General features: G+C 49.7%; 4 protein-coding genes across 4 annotated transcripts; 2 read left to right on the top strand and 2 right to left on the bottom strand.

The window, feature by feature from the left end:
- Positions 1 to 193: 193 nt before the first annotated feature.
- A1O5_06343 (uncharacterized protein) lies at positions 194 to 5,687 on the bottom strand (the record flags this gene model as incomplete). Its single annotated transcript, XM_007746937.1, has 8 exons — positions 194 to 1,475; positions 1,528 to 1,590; positions 1,639 to 1,802; positions 1,861 to 1,937; positions 1,993 to 2,120; positions 2,185 to 3,119; positions 3,166 to 4,114; positions 4,162 to 5,687. The coding sequence occupies 8 exons, from the start codon at positions 5,685 to 5,687 to the stop codon at positions 194 to 196; spliced, it is 5,124 nt and encodes a 1,707-aa protein (XP_007745127.1).
- A 789-nt stretch (positions 5,688 to 6,476) lies between these two features.
- Positions 6,477 to 11,239, top strand: A1O5_06342 (uncharacterized protein; the record flags this gene model as incomplete). The annotated part of the gene is made up of 12 exons (XM_007746936.1): positions 6,477 to 7,055; positions 7,113 to 7,238; positions 7,291 to 7,372; positions 7,423 to 7,745; positions 7,800 to 8,659; positions 8,706 to 8,872; positions 8,923 to 9,053; positions 9,108 to 9,388; positions 9,497 to 9,927; positions 9,985 to 10,096; positions 10,151 to 10,833; positions 10,899 to 11,239. The coding sequence occupies 12 exons, from the start codon at positions 6,477 to 6,479 to the stop codon at positions 11,237 to 11,239; spliced, it is 4,116 nt and encodes a 1,371-aa protein (XP_007745126.1).
- Positions 11,240 to 11,424: 185 nt separating this feature from the next.
- Positions 11,425 to 12,523, bottom strand: A1O5_06341 (uncharacterized protein; the record flags this gene model as incomplete). The annotated part of the gene is made up of 5 exons (XM_007746935.1): positions 11,425 to 11,564; positions 11,722 to 12,080; positions 12,143 to 12,152; positions 12,213 to 12,417; positions 12,485 to 12,523. The coding sequence occupies 5 exons, from the start codon at positions 12,521 to 12,523 to the stop codon at positions 11,425 to 11,427; spliced, it is 753 nt and encodes a 250-aa protein (XP_007745125.1).
- Positions 12,524 to 13,270: 747 nt separating this feature from the next.
- Positions 13,271 to 17,015, top strand: A1O5_06340 (uncharacterized protein; the record flags this gene model as incomplete). The annotated part of the gene is made up of 4 exons (XM_007746934.1): positions 13,271 to 13,410; positions 13,461 to 14,484; positions 14,539 to 15,919; positions 15,973 to 17,015. 4 exons carry the CDS (start codon positions 13,271 to 13,273, stop codon positions 17,013 to 17,015), a joined length of 3,588 nt encoding a protein of 1,195 aa, XP_007745124.1.
- Positions 17,016 to 21,098: the final 4,083 nt, after the last annotated feature.

Genomic DNA, 21,098 nt, shown 5'->3' with positions numbered 1-21,098 from the left:
ATATTGGGTGGCCTATACACTGGGGCCCCAAAGCGACTACCTAGCGGTTGGGCAGATAAAGCTTACAGGTAAGAATCGATACCACACACGACTGCGCACACCGACACAGCTTGGAGATCCCCCCCTACACAGACTAGATAATCACTTCGACATCTGCAATGAATTTTGGCCATACTCGCTGCTGTATTTATTCTCATATTCCCACCCCATCACTGAGCCGCGGCAATGCGAGGTAATATTCTGCCAGTCCTTTCGCACGATCCTTACCATCCCCCACAACCACCTCTGGTACTCCGCCAACAAGTTGCCAGGGCTTCCGTTGTCCTACAGACGACGCGGTAGGCGTAGAAGCAACAGGCCCGACATCAGCCTGATCCCAGCCGAGTTGGTTCGCGAAAATTGCCAGTATTCCCTCGTCCGTTCCATCTCCCACAAGATTACTCTTATATGAACCATTCCACGTATCTTGCACGTCCGCCCATCGCTTCACAGCCGGCTTGTCCGCCTCCAAATCCTCGGTCGGCAAACCCTCGCTCTGCACCGGGTCCGGGGTCGGGATCTGCCAAGGCAGACCGACAGTTGCTCCATCTGGCTCCGTCACAGTCGTGCGCGGAATCTGCAATCGGCTCGCTGCTGTTGCGTTGAATGCCGGGATTGGGCTCTTGCTCAACATCGGCGGAGGAGAGTGAATGCTCACTGCCATTGCCAGGTCGACTGTGTTGTCTAGTCCGTCCGTGGCATCTTCAGCAGACACCAGGTTTGGATCTTTAAGCGGATTATATGCACCCCAGATGGAAGTGGGCATTGATTTGCGGATGTAGGAGATTTGTAGGTTGTCGACTAACTTACCACGGGCGTCTTTGATGCAGAAGGTAAGCTCAGACGTAAGGGAGTAGGATTTGGCCGCTTGGGTCTTCGAAGGCCCAGTGTAGAGTTGCATTGGTTTGGCGTAGACTGGATTTAACGGGATTATCGGCTCTACTGGGAGCCTGGAAGGTTCTGCTGCCTTTGGTTTGGGGGTTGGAGGCATGTTTAGAGGGTCTGAAGCAGGTGTACTCACCACTCTCGCATTGGGAGTGCCTTCTGTGACCATAGGTAATGCGGGATCTGGGGGACTCGGAGTCAAAACGAAAGCCTGAGAAATGGGGATTTCCGTCGAGACGCGAAACTGGAAAGTGCCACCTTTGACATTCCAGACCGAGCTTGCGCCTGTGTTCGGGGCTGGTGGATCGGCCGTACTTGGAGTGGGCTTTGGTAGGTCATGAACAGGTATAATGAATGCACCATCTTCTAGCGCAAAGACCAAATTGCACATCTCTGGATCGATCTGGCGACTAATACTCTGGCTAGATAGGTTTGGTCCAGTGCGGTCTGGCTTGTGTACGACAAGGTAGAAGTCTGCAAGCGAGAGTGGCTTTGGTATGTCGTTCTGCTTGCCAAAATAAATATCGAAGCCAAAGAGATAGAAATCCACGCTAGAGGTCCAATTAACAGTGTGAAGGTCATTAGAGACTACCGGAAACTTACTGCGCTTTTCCGCCGAAGTCGGGACCTTCAATATGAAGGCCAGCTCCCACATGACATGACACACTACGATTCATTAGTCTTTGATGTTTGGGGCGAGGGGTGTTTGCATACTGTATGTGCACGAAGAGGAAGTCCAATTGGAACTTCACACCCACTGAGATGCTTATATCTGCACGGTAGTGAACGGGGTAGAAATTGATCATGGCGTCGAATAAGGCATCAAAATAGGCGCTGACAGGGCCGACATCTAATGACGCATGAAGCATCGCCCCTAACTGAGATCTGGTCAGTGTCTATAGGACACAGAGACCATCGTGGCTGTAAGGACTATACCATGGCGACCTTGGGGGTTATGGCGAAGTACGCCTCTCCGGTAATGTTTATGCAGTCCCCGACTGTCATAGATATACCTAACAACTGACTGTCAGCTGCTCATCTCCATGAATGAGCCTGTTAAAGGAATACCGAGCCTCTGAACCGTCGGATACCAGGTAGGCACCTGGAATATCGGATGATAACCACCCATAGAAAATACGAAATCCCCGACATGGTCTGTGACATTGGGAATACCGAACCAGAAGCGCGCTGCGTATCTGAAAAAGTGCGTTAACCAAGAACAGTACGCTATGAATGTCCACAACAGGGGGTCAAACTTACCCGCCGGATAAATGACAGAAAGGAACAAGGACGAAAGAAGTTGGAGCGAGGGCTGCTTCGACTCTGAAGAAACCTGTAGGGACGGGTACGGGTAAGGGAACACCTTGTATCTGGTTTACTTGCCACACCACGTTCATCTCTGCCACGATGTTCATCTGGACATAGAGCAAGGATTCCTCAGGGGGACCATCCTTCGAAGGTAGCTGAACGACAGCGTCGCCAAGGAAGTTGAAGACAACTGCGGGATCTTTGAAAGAGACCATGACCATCGCAGTGATGTCCATGATATCACAGGCGTCGAGAGTCAGGCCTAGAGCAAACCACCAGGAGTCTTGTTTGACATCAATCCAAGGCGGATGCGGGGGCTCCGTCGGTGTCAGCAGCACATTGAGGATCTGAGCTGGGTTGTTGCCCGCAGTGCTAGCTCCAGTGTCCGCAATCAGAGGGAAGTTGTAGAGTTCGTCTCCAGCTGGCTGCCTTATTATTGTGTTAACCCCGTAACCAACGCGTATCCCCTTGATGCTGGCAATTTCCAATGTGAGAATCGGACCATCCAATCTGCCATACATGAAAACAGAATTGTACTTCGTCGTGCCTTTAGTGACGACCGAGTGCTCGCCAAGGGCCATGAACCTATATGGTGGAACCGTGATAGCCAATCCTCCTCGGTAGTAATCTCGGGTCTGACCATTCTCGACTGTGGTGTCGTGATCGAAAACACCGGCGATCAGAATTGGAGGCTTATTGAAAGTGAGAGCCATCCCATGCAACTGCGATTTGATACCGGCAATCAGCTTCTTCAGGTCATCTGGTGCCAAGGAGGACAGCTTATCGAGCTTGACTGCCGACATGGGTACACCTATTCCCAGGCCGAGTAGACTGACACTCATGGGACCTAGAGTAACATTTGCATCAAGAGTGATCCACAAGTACCCCTATTTACTGATTAGCATAGCTAAGCAACGAGACAGAGGTCCTTACACTCTTGAACTGAAGGGCAAGCCCACTGATGGTAAGAAACTGGGTCTTCTTCTGCAGAGTGCCTTTTGTAGGCTGAGGGTCTTCGTCCTTCTCTGACGAATCGGTGGCCCCTCCCGATGCTTCTGATCCTTTGGTCGATGAGGGTTCTTTTGCAGGTCCCTTGGGTTGCTCCCCGGACTTTGCGTTGTTGAAACAGTGATCCAAGACGGCCACATTGTTCTCGACGACAACAAAGTGATGCCCAGCAGCCATGACAATAGCCGCAGCTTTGGCTGTTGAACCGGTTTGATCGACTACATTTCCATCGACCTCTTTCCGTTCAGAGGTTGTGGACTTGTACATGATGCCACCCCAAGTGGGCAACACTTTGGTATTGATGGCTTGCAATTCTGCCTCGGTGAATCCTCCAGAGCCACCCGAACCATTTTTATCCCTAACCCAATGATATTCGAGCTTCTGGAAAGGCTGTGTGAGCTCTTCCACCATTGGTATGTCTTTGACTCCCGGAAGGGTGTCCACCGAGACTCGCAGCAACTGTTTTGCTTTGTCCTCTTGTCCATCTCCACAAACTTGGACAAATGTAACCTGAAACAATCCGATTGTGATGTTAAGGCCGAAAAGAATTTTCTTTTTAGCACCATCGATTGTCTTTGAAATCTTCAGTGATACTGCACTTTTGCCTTGAGCTGGTGGATCAATTTTGATGAAGCTGACGAAATCGGGTAATACTCCCGAGGCGCCGTCTACGATAGAATCTGCAATCGACCCAATGTTGGAGCCAGTTTGAGATGACCCAAGGTATGCCTCGAAGCTCCAGTCCACATGTGGATTGTCCTTTGCCTCAGGCTTGACGACTAGCAAATCGGACTTGTCGAGCCTGCCCGAGGCGATGCCGACTTTGGAGGCTGCCGGGTTCTCTTCTGCACTGCTTGCGTATTGGTAATTGAATCTGTGAAAGGTCAGCAAGGCTCCATGTTCTTCGTGCATATGAGGTACATCAATTCTAGGCCAGCTATCACAATATCGCCTGTCATGTACATGCTGGACGGAGTATTGGCTGCGCCAAAGGTGTAGGCAACATCAAGAGAATTGATGGCCAGCTTTCCCAGAACAGCCAGCATTGGCCTCTCCAAGCCTGCGGGAAAGTAGCCAGCAAGAATCCCAAATTGAAGGTTTTCGACATGCCCACTAAGCTGCCACGTTTTAGGGGCCCCGGTATAACTCACGTCAATTACCAGTGTCGCAGGTGGGTAGGGCGTCTCGTCGAGATCAGGTCGAGGGTGTAAGGTGAACAAAGTCCCGGCTGTCCAATCGAACGTTGAAGCAGATTTGATGATCTCGACTTCTAGAGAGTCCCATGTGATGGGAAATGGTATATCGGGTGTGTATGGCGAAGGGTTGACCAATTGAGCCGCGAAGAATAGAGAATTGTTGGAATACGAGACTGAAGCTAATGCAATCGCAGTTGGCAGGCCCTTCGGCAAAGAGTCGAGAACCTTGGAAAGCTTCGTAACATCCCAAAATTGAGGGGGCGGTTGTTGGTTTTCTGGGGCATCAAGATCATCTCCAATCTGGTACGTGTTCAATTTGCGGTCCAGCGCTGATGCGTAGAATCCTAAGGATACGAGGCCGCCACTGATGGTCGACGACTCCGAGTCATAAGTCAAATACAGCTGTACAGGGGCACTACCGTCATCATGATCGTTCTTCCATTGCAAGATAATAGTGACTCCCCACCAGTTTTGCCCTTGTGCGTTTTTCCCCAGCGACATCTTGACCGGTACAAAATCGGATAGGATCTCTTTCGAGACTGGCATTACGGACGGGCCAGGATTGTCACCACCAATCGACGCCAGACCGGACCAGAAATCTCCGTTGCTACTTTGGGTGATCGAGTAGCTCGTACCCGCCAGGGTCAAGTTCAGCCAGATATCGAGTAGGTCTGTATTCGAAGTTGCGCTCGATTTGATGGCCAGTTTGAACGTGAGGCTGTACGAACTTGATATGTTCCAACTAAAATTGTTATGACTGTCCGAGAACTGGGTTCCAAATGAGGTACGTTGAAGGTAAATCATCAGGCTCATGTGCGGAAGCTGAAAGTTGAACATCGTGAAAACTGCTTTCTTCAACCGTTCGAGGATGTCGTCGGACGGACTGAGAGTAAAACAAAGCGCTGTATCACTCCTGAAAGCTGTCCCGGGTGTCAACCACATGGCGTTCCGCTGCTGGCTAGCATCCAGGGTCAGCGATAGGCTGCTGCCCAAGGCTTGGAGAACGTCTGAGACGAGTTCATGGTTCTGGCGGTGCTCTGGGAGTATACCAAACTGCGTGAGCACTGAATCAACAGTCATATTCAGGTTGGGGGGCAGGTTGGCTGAGAGAGCGAGAAGAAGGCTGTCGCCGACATCAAGTTCGGGGTCGCTGAATCGATTCTGGTTTTCATTTGTGTCAAATGTAAGTCCTGAAAAATAAGGGCTCTGAATTGAGAGGCGCTGTCCTGGAGGTGTCCCGGAACCAGACATCGCAGGAACACCAGGCGTCACGATCACAACGGGCGAAGGCCCTTCGGTGGCATTCAAGAATTCCGCCCATTCTTCTGCGAGTCCGTTCGCAGTGATCACCGAGGTAGATGCCATTCAGATCATGACCGTGCTTCTTGTGAAGAAACTTGGGTTTCCAAGGCCTGAACTGTGGTGCAAAGGCTGTTATTTTGCGAAAAGACGCCTGGTAGGGTCGCCTAGGCGTAACTTCAAGCTTTGCACCGCACGGTGGACGAGAAGTGAGGCTGAGCTTGAAAGTTTGTGTTTGTCACAGCTGGTCAGTGACATGGCGTGGTTCTTCTCGTATGCGCCCTGGCCAGACCTTCTTCCGTGTTAGTGCCATGTCTTTTTGATTCCACCACATGCACGCGAAGTGGTTCGGTGAGATGCAAGGATTTACGTTCACAGAGTTTTGCACTTCAGAGTCATTTCAGCTGAGTCCACAAATTGATCAAGTGAAGGGGAGGTACTGGGTAGGTCCACGGCCCCGGTCGGCCCATGCATGCAGCCAAAGCTTAGCCGTATCGTTTGTCTACAGTAAGCTCTGTAATTTCGACATGGTCCCGTCATTCCCAAATTAAAGACAAAAGACTCCTGTTTGACGCATTTTCCCCGACATGGGCTGAATCGAGAGGGACGCCGTGCAGCCTCGCCCGTGCCAGCTGCCTCTCTTCGTCCTGAACATCCAACGTCTGCTGGGAGTATACCTGCAGCTCACGATTCTTGAAGCAAGCTTTCGATTGCTGTTGCCGTGAGCGGGCATCATCAATCATGGAGAATATCTGCATACCCATCGGCCTCGACGCCTTCACCTTGTCGGCAAAGTCTTGCGACGATGCCAATCTTCTCATCGCACCACTAACTCAGCCTGCCTACGTTGGACTGCGACTTGACAGCTCCATTATCCAGCACGACATTTTGAATCACGCTGACCTTCACAACACCACCCCAACTGCTTTCAATCCTAGGGTTACCGATCTTGGGAGCTCCGACGCCGCGCTGAAGAAGAACAGGCTAGGAGTCTACCTGCACTGGAGCCTGCCGCGACTGTACCGCACAGGAGCTGCAGCAGACAGGGCGAATTATGCTACGGGGCCCGATGACCCAACTCTTCTCAATCCAAATCCTGTGTTTCGCCGAGTGCCCAACCGATGGTTGATCGTCCGGAAGCTGAAAAGCAGTCTCCCGCAAATCCCCCGCGGGTTTACTTCTTGGGTGGTTGAAAGCGACAGACTACGCTACTTGACTGACATTGACAAGGAGAATCCGCAACTTGATCTGGAGTCGGAGGTCAGCCCGTTCGTCGCCCAGTCTCGGGATCCCGCCAACAAAAACCCACTCAACGAACAGGTGTGGCCATTCAACCATGTACACACAACTGATCTCAGTCTGCTAATGCTACTATAGACAGAAGTCTTCATTGGGAATAAAGTTCCGGCACGGGGATACAAAGAGAACAAGAATGGAGCATCTGTTGACTTGACCATAATGACCTCCTCCAATCCTCTCTTTCCTGATTATGCCCCTCACAATGTAAAGCATTCCCTCGGGGAGACTGCGACTCCCGAAGCTGATCTGATTGTAGGCCAACGTATTCTCAACCATTGACAATTTCGAATTTGTAGATTCGCATGGTAACAAGGACTACCTGCAGAATGCAGAGGCTGGTACGTCGGGAGAAATGTGTCCCGACAGCGCTGACTCCAAAACGTGCCAGATTATTTCGTCCTCGGATGGCATTCAGAGGCAAATGATGATCCTCTCACAACCACCAAGGGAAAGCTTTCAGACCGCCTCTACAGACTTTTGCTTCAACTCGACTCGAAAAGCGTTGCGGACTCGGAAAAATTGAAGCGACTACAGGACTCGACGGACGCCGCTCGCATTCTATGTTACTCGGCAGTGTACAATGTCCAATATTTTCGGTCTGAAAGGACACCTTCTGCCGCAGACGAGACGGCCATGAAATTTACCAAGGGTCCTAAAATGGAGCCCCTTTCCATCGGAGCTACGCCTCTGGATGCGGTCATGGCTTTCCTAGTAAGTCGGAAAATCCTGTCGCTTTCTTTGGTGTCTTCTCACAAGCTATCACAGGACGCCCACCATCATCCAGGGGAGGAGGAAGCGTTCTTCGGTGATGGTGCCGGTAAGCTTGCGGGGCAGGTTCTGGCTCTGAAAGAGCTCATGTATGCCGCGGAAGATGACTACAGCTCACGAGTGAGGGCTCAAGACCTTGTGTTTGAGAAGAACTATGCTGCCGCGGATGGTGGTTCCGTCTGGACCTATGGCCAGACAACTGATCCTGGGCAACCGCCAGTCGTGCCAAGTGGAGATATCCAAGACAAACTTGCTCAAATCAATGAAGATCAGACAAGACTGGATGCCGCCAATAGGAAAGTTGCGTTATTGAGATGGGAGTTGTTCGCCGCATGGTGGAAGTTTGTTAGCGATCAAGCGAACCAAAATGATCCTAGCCGGTTGAAATTCCGTCGTCAGGTAAAAGCCATCAGAGACCAAATCGATGTTCTGTCAGGATTGATTGGGAAACTTGACGGTGTCAATGGGACGATTGCAACGGCCAGCAAGGGTTTGGGAAAGAAGTCCGCGAAATCTCCCTACTACACTCGCAAGGATCCAACACTATGTATTGCTGGTATGGACTCGGCTTGGTCAGCGGATTACATGAAGCCAGCAATGGTAACGCTGGACGATCAACAGCCGACAGACAGCGACAAGTATAAAGCCGCGGATGAAGTCTTCCCAATCGACAAGAGTCCCATACCGACCGATAGTGAGTTGAACAAGACAGCACGCCGACTGATCGCTGAGTTTATTTCGTCACCGATCGCCGACTCGAAAGAGGCGTCGCAGCAAAGTGGACGGCCTGGTGCAAGGGCGTGGAATAACGCAAACCCATTCGTGCCCCTCTTTCTCGAATATGAGATTTTATACTAGTATGTCACTCCTAGAGGTTTTAAGAGTCACTAATCAACTTCGCAGTCACATTGACTTCAAGAAGTGGGAGGTATACGATCGACAATTACCTTTCAATCATGCAACCAGCCACGTCCGCTACGGGATAAGACAGGATATACCCCCTCTTTACTCGGCGGAAGAGAACCAGAAAGATGTGAGAAGCTTGACCGGGAGAGTGATACTCCTTCCCCGTACTGATTCCCTCCACTCGGGCTGCTTGATCAGTGCTAAAGTCCAGCAGAACCTGTTTTTGACTTAGCCGCCACGGTCAAACAAGTCACCAGCAACTTGCCAAAAGGCTTTACGTTCGATGCTCAAGATGTCACCCCGCCACCAAGCCCCCCAGGAACTCAACAATCACTTGATCAACAAGTAAGACACTGAGTCCTTTTACCAAGTCGCTGTTGGAGATTGATTCTTCCACAGGTGGCCGATCTATTGAGAGGCATCCACGAGCTACAGTTTATATCTACTCCTCTTGTTGGACTTACTGATCATCTCCTCACGCGTTGTCCGGGCTCCCATGTGAAACCAATTGTCCGCCATCAAGGCAAAGACCTCACCAAGGGTGATGCGCTTGACGAGGCCGTGACGGTCGCGAACCTTGATTTCAAGTCGAATCCGGCGGGACCGAATGAGAACCTAGATAAAAATGCGCTGATGCAAATTGGGCAGGAATCAGCACTCACACCCTACGGGAACCTTGTGTAAGTATTTCTCCTCACCTTTCCATGCACCGATAATCTCTCACTTCCGTCCCTCTTGGGGAGGTTTTTTTTTTTTTTCGATCAGACCTAACTAACGGGTGTGGGCAGGAATTTCGGTGAGGACCCTCAAAGCCCGGCACCATTCAAAGGAGTTACGCACGGCCAGATGATATTTAAAAAGCTCGCAATTATCGACAAGTTTGGCCAAGCAATTGCACTACCGTCTGCAATGCCTCGCTTGAGACGAGACGTTGAAGATGTTCAGGCTATTCATCCTTGTCTAAGTGACTTTGTGGCACCCAGTACCCTACCGGCGGCCGCTTCCAGTGGATTACCTTTCGGCAACTTGAATACGGTGCTTAAAGAGCCAGATCTTCAGAAGGACGTCAATCCATTATGTCGATTTATTCAACTTGGCCCTAGCATCAACCAGGATACCCGTTTGAATGCCACCTTCGTGGGCCGCCGAAAGAACAACGCGGGAAAACTTACCTGGCAAGAAACTTCCGACTATGACCAGCCCGCAGGACCTGTCTGGGGTATGGAGTCCCAAATAGATCTCAAACATGAATTCGAACGCCGCTGAGCTTGTACAGGTTGGGTTGTCATCAACTACGCGGAATCTGGACTACAGTTCTTCCTCGGAGATGGAACATTCTACCGAGAAGTACGTTTGGGAGGGGTCGATGGAGCAACCCCCAGTCAGAAGTAAGAAGGTCACTTGCGCTTCTCTTTTGGCCCTGGTAACATCATACTCTACAGGTGGATTCCTTTTGGTGCTCCAAAAGGTGGTAAACCAGACCCGACTCTGTCTGGAGCCGAAAATGCGCAATTGGACGCGTTAATTTCCAAGTTGAACGCAGACTACTTGCAAAGTTTCTTCGACATGATCAACGGGAGTGTTACCACTATGCCGTTTCCACCCAGCGACTACAGCAATTACACGAATTCCATTGTCGGCAAACCACTAGCTCTGGTCAACGTCGGCTGGAGTCTAGAACTCGCTGCTCCTGCCATCAAAGCTCAGAACACCTTGGGTTTAAGCAGTGGTCATGAGATGGACGACCTAAAGGCTTACAGCTTTCCTCTCAAGATCGGAGACAAAGATCGACCGTTTGATGGAGTCGTAGGATACTGGGAATCTAACAATGCAGAAGGAGACGTTAGCACCCATTTCGACACCTGTTATACTTACTTTGCGCCTCACGACTCGACGAAGACAAAACCATTCCAGAAAATCGCCCCGAGTAATTTCCACCAGTTGCACCCGACGTACATCGACCCCGAAGAGGAGACTACCCAAAGCATGACGGAAGCGATCGCCTTACAGTACTATGTAACTGCCATGCTTATTGATCCCTACACCCCATTGCATGGCTATTCTCCCATCCTACCAATTACGAAGCTCCAGGTGCCTTCGTGGTGCATTGAATCCGGATTCCAAAGTAAGCCGTACTCCTCAATCCCCCCCTTTCCGTGGTTGAATCGATCTTGACCGTGTACGATATAGAAATCACCGCTTTCTTCCGACTGGGTCCACAACTGGTGACGAAAGACATTCCGACTGACTACGACGCTGGAACGCACGCGACGCCTGAGACCTGGTCCATCCCGCCTCCCGCTGATGCTGTAGCCGCACCAATTCGTCTCCCAGTCTCCGGAAAGAAAGGATTGTGGAAATGGCTACAACCGTACCGTGTCAACGGGGAGACGAAGTTCAACAGTCTGGATGTGGGCGAGGAGGATACCCTGATCAGGAATGATAGGGCGCCCTACACTTTTGTGGAAGGTTATTTGCAGCTGGCGAAACCACTGCTGACGAATCCGCAGGCACCAGCGAAAGGTGGATAGGAACTGAACATTCGGAAAATGCAAATAAACAGTAGTTAACATCGATGTGAACTCCTCTTTTTTATTTTAAGAAATGTTGAAGACAATTTACGGATCCCGACTCAACCGCTATTTTTGCTTCCAGATGTCCGGACGGAAGGAATGGACCATGACAACTGTAACAGCAATTATAGACATTTGACATACTAATACCCTCGGTCGCCGTTCAGAGCAGCTTTCCGAAACTCGGTAGACCCCACGTACTTGCCGCCGCACCAGCTGCCATCAAGCTCGCCAGCCAGGCGATCGTCCCGTAGATCGAGATAGCCTTGCCCTGAATCCAGGGCTGATAATTGTTAGCTGCGAGTCCCACGGGCCCTTGGTCGGCATACGCTAGGGAGAGAGGAAGGGGCGTCAGCAATTGATATAAATCCGCGGATGTAGGCTCGCGTACAACAAGGAGCCCACAAACGAGGATGGGATGAGATTATGATAGTACTTACCCCCGTTGTCGGGAGCCGACTGCACCAAGGCTTCAACGCCGTAGAACTGTGCGATGAAATACATGGCCGCTCCGAGTAAGGAGAAGACGATCAGGGCGAGGTTCAAATACGGAGCTGTAGATCCGAGGAAGGATGTGTGCCTTTGCTGGGGCAATCGTTCGGTGGTTGTCGTACCACGGGCTTCGCCATCACCATCGGCAGTCTTCTCTCCCCGTTTGGAAGCGACAGTGCCGTTAGCGGAACTGCTATTTAGAAATTGTACCGACGCGAGAACCAGAACGACCGTGAGAAGGAATGCAACACCGATGAATGTTGTGCTTGCGATGGCGAGGTTGCCGGCAGTGTGGATTTGCTGACATCTAAATGACAATTAGCCATGTTTTCGCGGCTGGCGTATTGCCTCTTTCCGACCGAGACATACAATCTTTCATCTGCACCGCCGTTAGTCTTGATCAATTTGGGGATCAAACCTGGAATGAGAAGTTACCCACCTCCAATGGACCATGGCTCGTCATCCAGGAGAACTCGAACTAGCTCGCAGCTGGTTTTCCCGGTGCCTGAGGGTGGGTACCTCAAGCAAGTTGTCTTATTGTTGCAGATGATAAAGGGGGATCGGTATTTGGTGTAAATTGGATTCGTCCAGCCTGATTGTCGAGCCCCGGCGACGTCGTTGGGGTCAAAAACCTTTTGAATTGCCTTTACAGCAAGAATTCAGTACGGTCTAGAAAGGGATGGGTATCGATTTGATAGAGGATATGCTTACCCATTCCTTGGATGTTGTTGCGGTGATTGCAAATGACATGGCAAGAATAGCCAGACATAGAGGAATAAAGATCGCCAGCCACTGAGTCCAGCGCGCCATCTGACGAAGATCGCTCCTAAGAGATCACAACTTACGGGCAAATGGAATAGCGGCAACGTTGTACTGGGTAGATGTCCATGCCCCCGACATGTGTCGCACAGAAAAAGAAAAAAGCTCCTCCTGCAATCTTGGTTGTGGGTGATAAGAGACAACGAGCAGAAATATCGCGTCCTCGTGTTGCTCGGCTTGCTCAATCAACATGTGGCGCTTTCGAAGTCGGCTGAGGTTCCTGTGTCACCATGGAGACGGAAATACGAGCGCCGCGGAGAGGGGTGAAGCTTGAAGTGCATGCTTTGTCCACTGGCCAAAATACGGGGTTCAGCTGAAACGCCTTCCCTAAACGTGCGTGCGCGTGCCCGATGCTGCTAACTTGCTAAGCGTACACAGAAGAGCACTCAGGATTTGTAATGTCAACTCAATAACTTGTATTTTGACATCAAAATACCCTGGGCCAGTTTTTCACCCTCCGTACAGTGTAAATACGGAGGTCGTAAAACAGCCAGGCTTAGCCAACATGTCCTTCCTACCAGAAACAACTCGCACCTGGTGAAGTCGGCTCAGGCAAGCTCTTCACAAGGCCAACTCTGGAATCCTAGAGATATCTCAGCAGCACGAACTGAGTCCGAGGCTGTTATCCTGCAAGTTCAACGAACACGCCTGGTGCCCAACACTCAACTCGGTGCCAAGATGGGGTTCAAGACACTGCCAGGCACCGATCCCAGATCGCTAATGGTCAACCATCTATCACGGAAAGTCAGGGAGTCGAGTTCATTTAAGCTAGATGATGATCCAGATACTCTCAAGCCGAATCATATGAGGTTATTTGCGTAAGCAACATATCACTTCTTCGCATGCGGTGGATTGCCAATGTAATCAGGTATTACAAGCCTTCTCTCGAGGCCGGCCAATATATCATCGAGGCGCAACAACAGGTCACCTCTCCCGATGTGGAAGGCTTCGTACACAATGAGCCATTATCAATCTACAACCACACCACTGGGCATGTGCCTCTGGTACCTCAGAAATTCAATGTCATTGCGCCTCAATTCTCCTTGGATCCGAAGCTGGTCAATAGTCATTATCCTCCTGACGGCCATGCGGATGAGGCACGGGTCTTGCCTCACATTGTATTCAATGACCCTCACGTCCCGTGGGAGCGAGATGCAGGTGAGACTATCAATAGCCAGCAGGACAAGGATATAGCCACGGACGGTACTGCTGCCACGGTTTATCGCAACATGGTCCCGTGGCTAGCCCTCATTGTTTTTGATCCAGCCGAGTTGAAACTGGCGCCTGGGGAGGGCGAGAAGCTCCAAATCCCCAGCTACATTGCGCCTGGGGCCGACGTAAAGGACCTGGAGGCCAAGGTCCTGCCCTCCAACTCGTTTTCCATGAGCGTCAAAGACTACTTGGGCCTTGATCCTGCATCACGGATCAACTACGAGGCAGGCTACCTTGATCCTGACACGAAAGGATTAAATTCTCTCTGGACCGACCCAACCGATGGCCTTTCGGTGTCCCCCGAGGGCACCAATGTGATATTTCCAACAAAGAAGCTCTTCGGCGACATCTTTGCAAATCCTGCGGACCAATCTACCCACAATATTGACTCGTTCAGGTACATGGCACATGTGAGGGAAGTAAATACAGTGGGCTTCCCAGATGCTGGTGTCGAAGCGTCTGGACTTTTTTCCATCGTTGTTTCCCATCGGACAGGTAATTTCAACATTTCACAACCAACCACCCAGATTTGTCATCTGGTATCTCTTGAACACATTGATTCGACTTATCAGCAGGTCAACAAGTTTGTTACCAAGAATCCCACGTCTACTGATCGGATAGCAATGGTGTCCCTCTACTCATGGATCTACACCGCCCTGCCACCAAATCCTGTTAACTTTGTATGAAACAACGCTTTTTTCCCTTCGTGAATGACACTGATCTAACATATCAAGGTTGATACGATAACGAACTTGGTGGAGAATCAGCAGATGCTGCGAGTCAATCAATTCGCCAAGCTCCCGGATGCTATCAAGTTGTCAGACGCTGCAAAACAAGTGACCTCGCGCCTCAAACTCGGATACACGATGTGCCGTTGGCGAGCAGAGACAGGAGAGGAAGTTTCCGCATTCAACAGAGGCCCGTTGGTACCTGAACAAGTCGTCAGCCCTCCCGTCCAGGACTGGGCCGGAGCCTCCAACACGTCCAAAGAATACCAGATTTTGGACAAGGGAACGGGGCTGATGGATCTTTCGTACTCGGCTGCATGGCAACTGGGTAAGACACTTGCCATATCTGACACGACCTTCAGTTCTGCTTTGATGCGGCTCAGATCGCAGGTGCACGCAATTGCCGCTAGCAATGCGCGCAATGAAGCCAACAATGTAGCCTGCCCAAGCCAAATCCTAGGAGCTGTGGCAAAAAACATCAAGGTCATCCACAGCCTAACAAAAAGTGCTGCAACCGATCCGCAGAGGGTACCACTGGTCACGACCCGAGAGCTTCTTACTGACCTAGGACACCCAAGACTTGCCGAACTGTTCCAACGACATTTGTGCGCTGCTGTCAATTTTCAAGGAAGTGCAGAGACAGAGATCTACAATGAATTCAATGCTGCAGGAGCCAACAACACCGACTGGGTCACTATCTTCACATGGCTGAGTGAAAAGCTCTATTTGTCTGGGATCCCCGCACACTATCTTATCCCAGAGCCCTCTTACCTGCCATCAGAAGCCATTCGTTTCTTCTACATCGACGACACGTGGGTTGACTGCCTCATTGATGGAGCATTGTCGGTTGCCAATCACCTCGAGCGCGACGACGACACAACCAGGCTGCGGATCAAACAGACATTCAACGTCTATCTCAGCAAGAACATTGTTGACTTCACCAGAGACGATGGCACGCGTGTTCAGGTCAAGCCTCAAATACCCAGCTGCGGGTTCATATTGAGGTCAGCACTGGTTAAGGTGATGCCGGATCTCCGGATCACAGTGACTTGGAAAGACGCTCATCCTGACATGGTTCCCGTTTGTCGATACACGAAGCTGAACGATACCACGATATTGTGCCTACTGGACCGATCACTCGAACAATTGAAGTCGATAGAGCTGGCACAACCTCCTCATCAGCAACGCTTCTCTCTCGGGTACCAGTTGATCGGCACTCCCCCTACGGTCGAATTCAAGCTGAGGCAGCTTTACACCAGAGCTTCAGAGGAACGGCTCGAAAGCGAATGGCCAGTGGTTCCAGACAATAAGGAGCCAACCATTGAGCAACAACAGTCTTGGTTCGATTTTCCATCTCGTTGTCTCAAGACCGTCAAGATGGCATCAGGTAAGTGGAATGGAATGGAAGCAAGCGGCGGTTTCCACTGACTTCTTCACTAGAAATGAATTCCCTCCTTCAGAAAGACACGCCAGAGGATGGCTATGTGGACAAGGTCACGAGCTCTGTAGTTCTGGGGCTGGAATTGAACGATCCAAGCTACTACTTCCGCATAGTTCCAACCAGTCTTGGATCAGACAACACGCCCGGACTCGACAATGTGCCGCTAGTTCAGCGTCAACTCTGGGTCGGCTTGGAAAGAAAGCCCAAACATCCAGATCCTGGGCCGATACCAAAGCCAGATCCCAGTCCCGCACTCCCAGCAACCCCAGCCAAACCAATCTCGCAGAACATACAACCACCGAGCAACTCACCTGGTGGTAACACGACTGGCAAGACCCTCTCCGACTATCTTGGTACCCAACCGTCGAATCCAATTCATCGAGACCGCCGCTTCCTCGTCACCATCTACGCCGACTATAAAGGGTTGCCACCCACCCACCGACCCGACGGCCGACCTTTCGAATCCAATGTATTTGACTCGAACCACCACCTCCCCACCCAGAACAACTACTACTATGACATCGTCGTCTCGATCCGCCGGGACCCCCTCGTCGGTGCAAGCGAGTACGAACTCACCGAAATCGGCGTCGAGTTCCCCACCGACGGTGTGATGAAAGCCCCGGGGCAGCTGGAGAGTCTGCTCGAGCAGAGCTACACGGGCCCCGGCGTGCGGATGCTCAACAACCAGCGCTTCGTCCCGTACCTGAACTTCACTGCGGATTACCTCCAAGTACGGCTGATGCCGAGGTATGCATCCGCGAGGCCGTTCATGGTTATCAACGACGCGAGGACCGTCGATATTAGTTTCCGCCTCGGCGAGGCGAATGTGAGTAGGGTGGCAAGGGCGACGGATAAGGTCATTTTCAGGGATAATACGACGGGGAAGTTGGAGCAGGTCAAGACCGGGCCTGGCGCGCCGAAGGTCTCAAAGCCCAAGGTGAAGGTGTATGAGAAGTACAAGGTTGACGACAGTGGCGTGGATTCGTATGTCAGGTATGATGTCGAAGTGGTGAAGATTGACAAGATGGACCCTGGACGATGAAGTGATCAAAGTTTCAAAGGATGACATATGGGCCAGACCATCCTAAGACACTACCGCCGCATCATAAGTGATTACTCAGTATATGCCTATCAGCTCTCCTCGATTGAAGGGCGTAGATATGATTACGTTGATGGGCCCTTACTGCTGAAACTTCTCAATACAGTTTAATATCTAAGTTTGTTTCGAAAGATTTACGGATTAGCGTCAAGATTTAATCTCTTTGCTACCCTTGCTTAATTCTGTTAATATACTGCCTCTCGCTTTTTATCTCTTTCCTTCTATTATTTCCCTTAATATTGTTGAGCAGATTTACTTAAATTGTGCAAATGCGGTATTTGCGAAGTTTTTTAAATTTCTGCTCCGAGCACACTGGGATTCCTGTGAACTTTGTGACGTCGGAAGTCGTCCGTAACGGCGGCTACGGGCCACTGTTGACTGCATTCGCTAATATCATTAGATTTCGAGGCATAAAAGTCTGGAGAATAATCTGGATATAAGAGATATGCATCATGCTTCCTCGAGGGCGACACCATTTTGCTCAATTAGTCGATTCTGGGTGCTCAATTGGGAAACTGAGCGACCCGGCTCGGGTCTCAACTTCTCTATGTTCACGCTCAAAGTCGCCCATATTGGAAATTTGCTGCTTTGAAAGTGAACTGAATCGATTGGGGGTTCTGAAAAGATTGTGGCTGTTCCAGCCTCCACTCCATCGTTGAGAAAAACCTCTAGAATAGACCGATCCATGATTGCCTAAACTTCCCACCTCCGAACTGCCGGATTATGAAAAAGAAGAAGCGGCCGGACTTGGTGAGCGGACATTTGATTTAGGAGAGGGTTATCAGTTGCCCACTTCGAGATTGCCTGGCTGCGGGCGCATCCAAAGTCGACTGCCGACATTCTGAAAACGGTGGTACATATGATTGGCAGGGAGCCCTTCGACGATCTAAAAGTGAAGTCGAAGTTGAGCTCAACTACTTCGTCGTCTGGAGGCTGCATCTCGAATCTCGCCCCGACAAGTACTGCTTCCGAGCCGTTGTAAAAGACACCGCGATCTGGTAGCTGCTGCGCGGAGAAATTGGCCAATTTTTCACTTCGAAAAGAATCCAAGCCAACAAAGCGACTAAAGTAAGACAGGTCTCCGCCAGAGCCATGGATGAGATAACCCTCTCTTGGACCAGTAAAAATGCTTGTTTGTCCCAATTCGCGACCAGCCGGCAATGATGGGGTATTCAGCGGCGACTCTGCATCGAGCCCAGCCGCCTGCTTGGGATCGTGGCCGCGCCGCTTTGCTCAGGCACCATGTCGGCTCAGCCTCGGCGCGAGTTGCTCAGTCTGCTCAGGCAGGCCGCCCACTCATCTCGTCACCGGCCTTTGCTCGGTCCTGTTTCTGGGCCCGCTCTCGTTATATGCCCACGCCATCTTTTGCTCGAAGATGTGGAAACTTTACGCGACCATCCGCCAGGGTACATTTCTATGAACCTCGGTGTCGAAACAGGGACCCCTTGTAGGCCGATGCATGCACACATACACCGAGTCAATGGGAAAGCGTGCATCAAAGTGGTCATGCGTGATAGCATAGAAGATGTTGGCGAGGAGCGGTGAAAGAGAAAAGGCGTGGTTGTGTCGCGTATTCGACATGTTTTCTCCGACCTACTATCGATCTACAATGAGGAGGCCTAGAAACGGGACTAAGTACCGGTGGTGAGAAGGATAAGGAGAGTGAGCACCGGCCTAAGCAGGCTAAGCAGCTTATACAGAGGTTAAGCCAGATCACATGATACCTGAGCAAAGCGGCCGGCTGCTGTCCCAAACGGGTGCCAAGACGAGGTGCTCCATGGCCGCCCAATACCTTATCTCAGTTCTCAGACCCATCGGCTCAGTTACCATAAGTGGGCAGGGCCCACTGTTTTGCGGAGCAAAAAGCCTTCGCGAGAAGGGTCTGAGCTCCAATACGTAGTTTTGGGGTAGAAACGCGTTCGCGTCCTTATAAAATGCGTAAATAGTTTAACATTCACCACTTTTCTTTATTTCCTTAGATTACTATAACATTTATAGAAAAGTTTTATATATATAAAAGAATCTCTTTACGATACTCTCTCTAATGTACTTTTTTAATTTTTAAATAAGGCTCTATTAAATAAGATTTCATTAAAAATACCTATTTTTAATGAGTATATTATTATCTTCTTTTATTATTAAAAGCCTTAAAAAAATTATTTACTTAGTGATACTAGTACTAATCGATAGAGAAATAGAAGCTTACTTACTTACGCTAGTTTAAAGTAATAAAGAAAAGAGTTAAGAGTTCTACGTTCGATTTTTCATTTATATTGTAATAGAGCACTTTAGGGTTCGGCGTGCACGTGCAACAACGCATAGAGGCCTATCCAGCAGATCGGGAATCGAGAACGCGTTTCTGGTTGATACTGACAAAACAACACCACCAACACCACCCAGAGAGGGCAGCGGCTAGGGCTACGAACACCTAGCACGGCGGCAGTAGCGAGGAACAGGACAGGACTGATAAAACACTCAGGAATCAGGTAGACAGCGCCAAAGAGCCATGGAATTCATGATACTCTGCTTAAACTGTTCAATCTGTAATGAATGGCACACTGCCAGCACTGTAAACTGTTCCGCACCCCCTTCTCTACCAGCCCATTTAGGTTTGACATGTGACCTAACAGATCTCTACCTGCCACCGCTCTACCAGCCCAGCACAGCCCATCACAACACAGCCACCTCGCCTTGTTACAATATGACCCGAATAGTGCGAGATTCTACGACGGAGATATTCTTAGATAGATTCGTATCTTAACTCTGCGTGACGATAAGATATAACGGAAGAAATAGCTTTCTAGGTTAACGGCCAGCAAGTAAGACTATGTTAGACGTTTAGAAGCCTTGCCTTAAGAATTCTTAGATAGCCTTAATGCACTGATTCTCTTCGCCGGACTGTAGCCTGCGCTAAGAATTAGGACTTTCTCTCGTCTCTTAAACCTACATTGCCCCGAGGTCGGTGTTAATCCGTGCTATCGCCGAATATACTAACGACGTTATAGGAGATTACACACTGCGTACGCCAGGTTAAGAAGACATGGGCCTTTATTATCGAGGAAAGTGAAACTAACAGGCTTCTTATGGACCCCGGGACCGTTTATTATCTCTAAGGCCGCTGCCTAGGCCTCTCGTACGAGGACCGTATCTTTATTTAAATACGAATGATTTTAGGAGAAATTTTTCCTGCGATTAAGGAGGAAAATCTTCGATCACGGATCTTCGACCGAATCTACTTAATGAAGCATATAATTATGTCGACCTATATCTTTCTTGAAGATACTAAGTTCCACGAGCCCGGAGCTAGGATATTGAAAAAATTATTCCGGGGTAGGTGTAAAGGTTCCCTGCGTTAGCGATTTACTTCTTTATATAATGGTGAGTCGAACATTAAAGTGTAGACAAGCGAATTTACTTTCGAAGATCGGCAAGTATCATTAGCATCTGAGGCTTCTTAGATTATATATCGTTAGCTTTAACTCTTCGCTCTCCGTCGCTTTTTAGTTATAGACGGATAAGCTTCACGGGTGAAAAGAAATCCACGTGGGAAGTAGAATCAGAACCTTAATGGTGGGTGAATCTATCGCTACTCGCCGAAAAAAGCGAATATAGGCACATCCGCTAAATATTTCGTAACTATAAAGTAGCCGAAATTAGTTCTTTTAAGGAATGAATCCGACAACTTCGACCTTTAAACTATTATTAAGTTAATTAAGATTTAATTTAACGGAAGGCTAGACTAATATAAAGCCTTCTCAGTGATATTCCGCGTCTCGAAATAATCACGACGACTCTAGTCCTAACTTTAGATAATAATAACTGCAGACTAGATATATTAGATAATGTAGTCGGCCGCGCACTTCCGTTTTATTAGATGATGAGGGAAATATGTTTTTTAACTATATCTATTCGACTTCGTACGATACTACTACTAAGCGATTTCTTATATCTTTTACTATTACGCGTGTTCGAAGGACTTAGAGAACTATCTAATGTATAGATAGTAAGGCTCATATAGATCGTAAA

The sequence above is a fragment of the Cladophialophora psammophila genome (genome assembly GCF_000585535.1).
Source record: "Cladophialophora psammophila CBS 110553 chromosome Unknown aczJe-supercont1.9, whole genome shotgun sequence".
NCBI lineage: Eukaryota > Fungi > Ascomycota > Eurotiomycetes > Chaetothyriales > Herpotrichiellaceae > Cladophialophora > Cladophialophora psammophila.
This window is presented reverse-complemented; position numbering and strand designations above follow the sequence as displayed.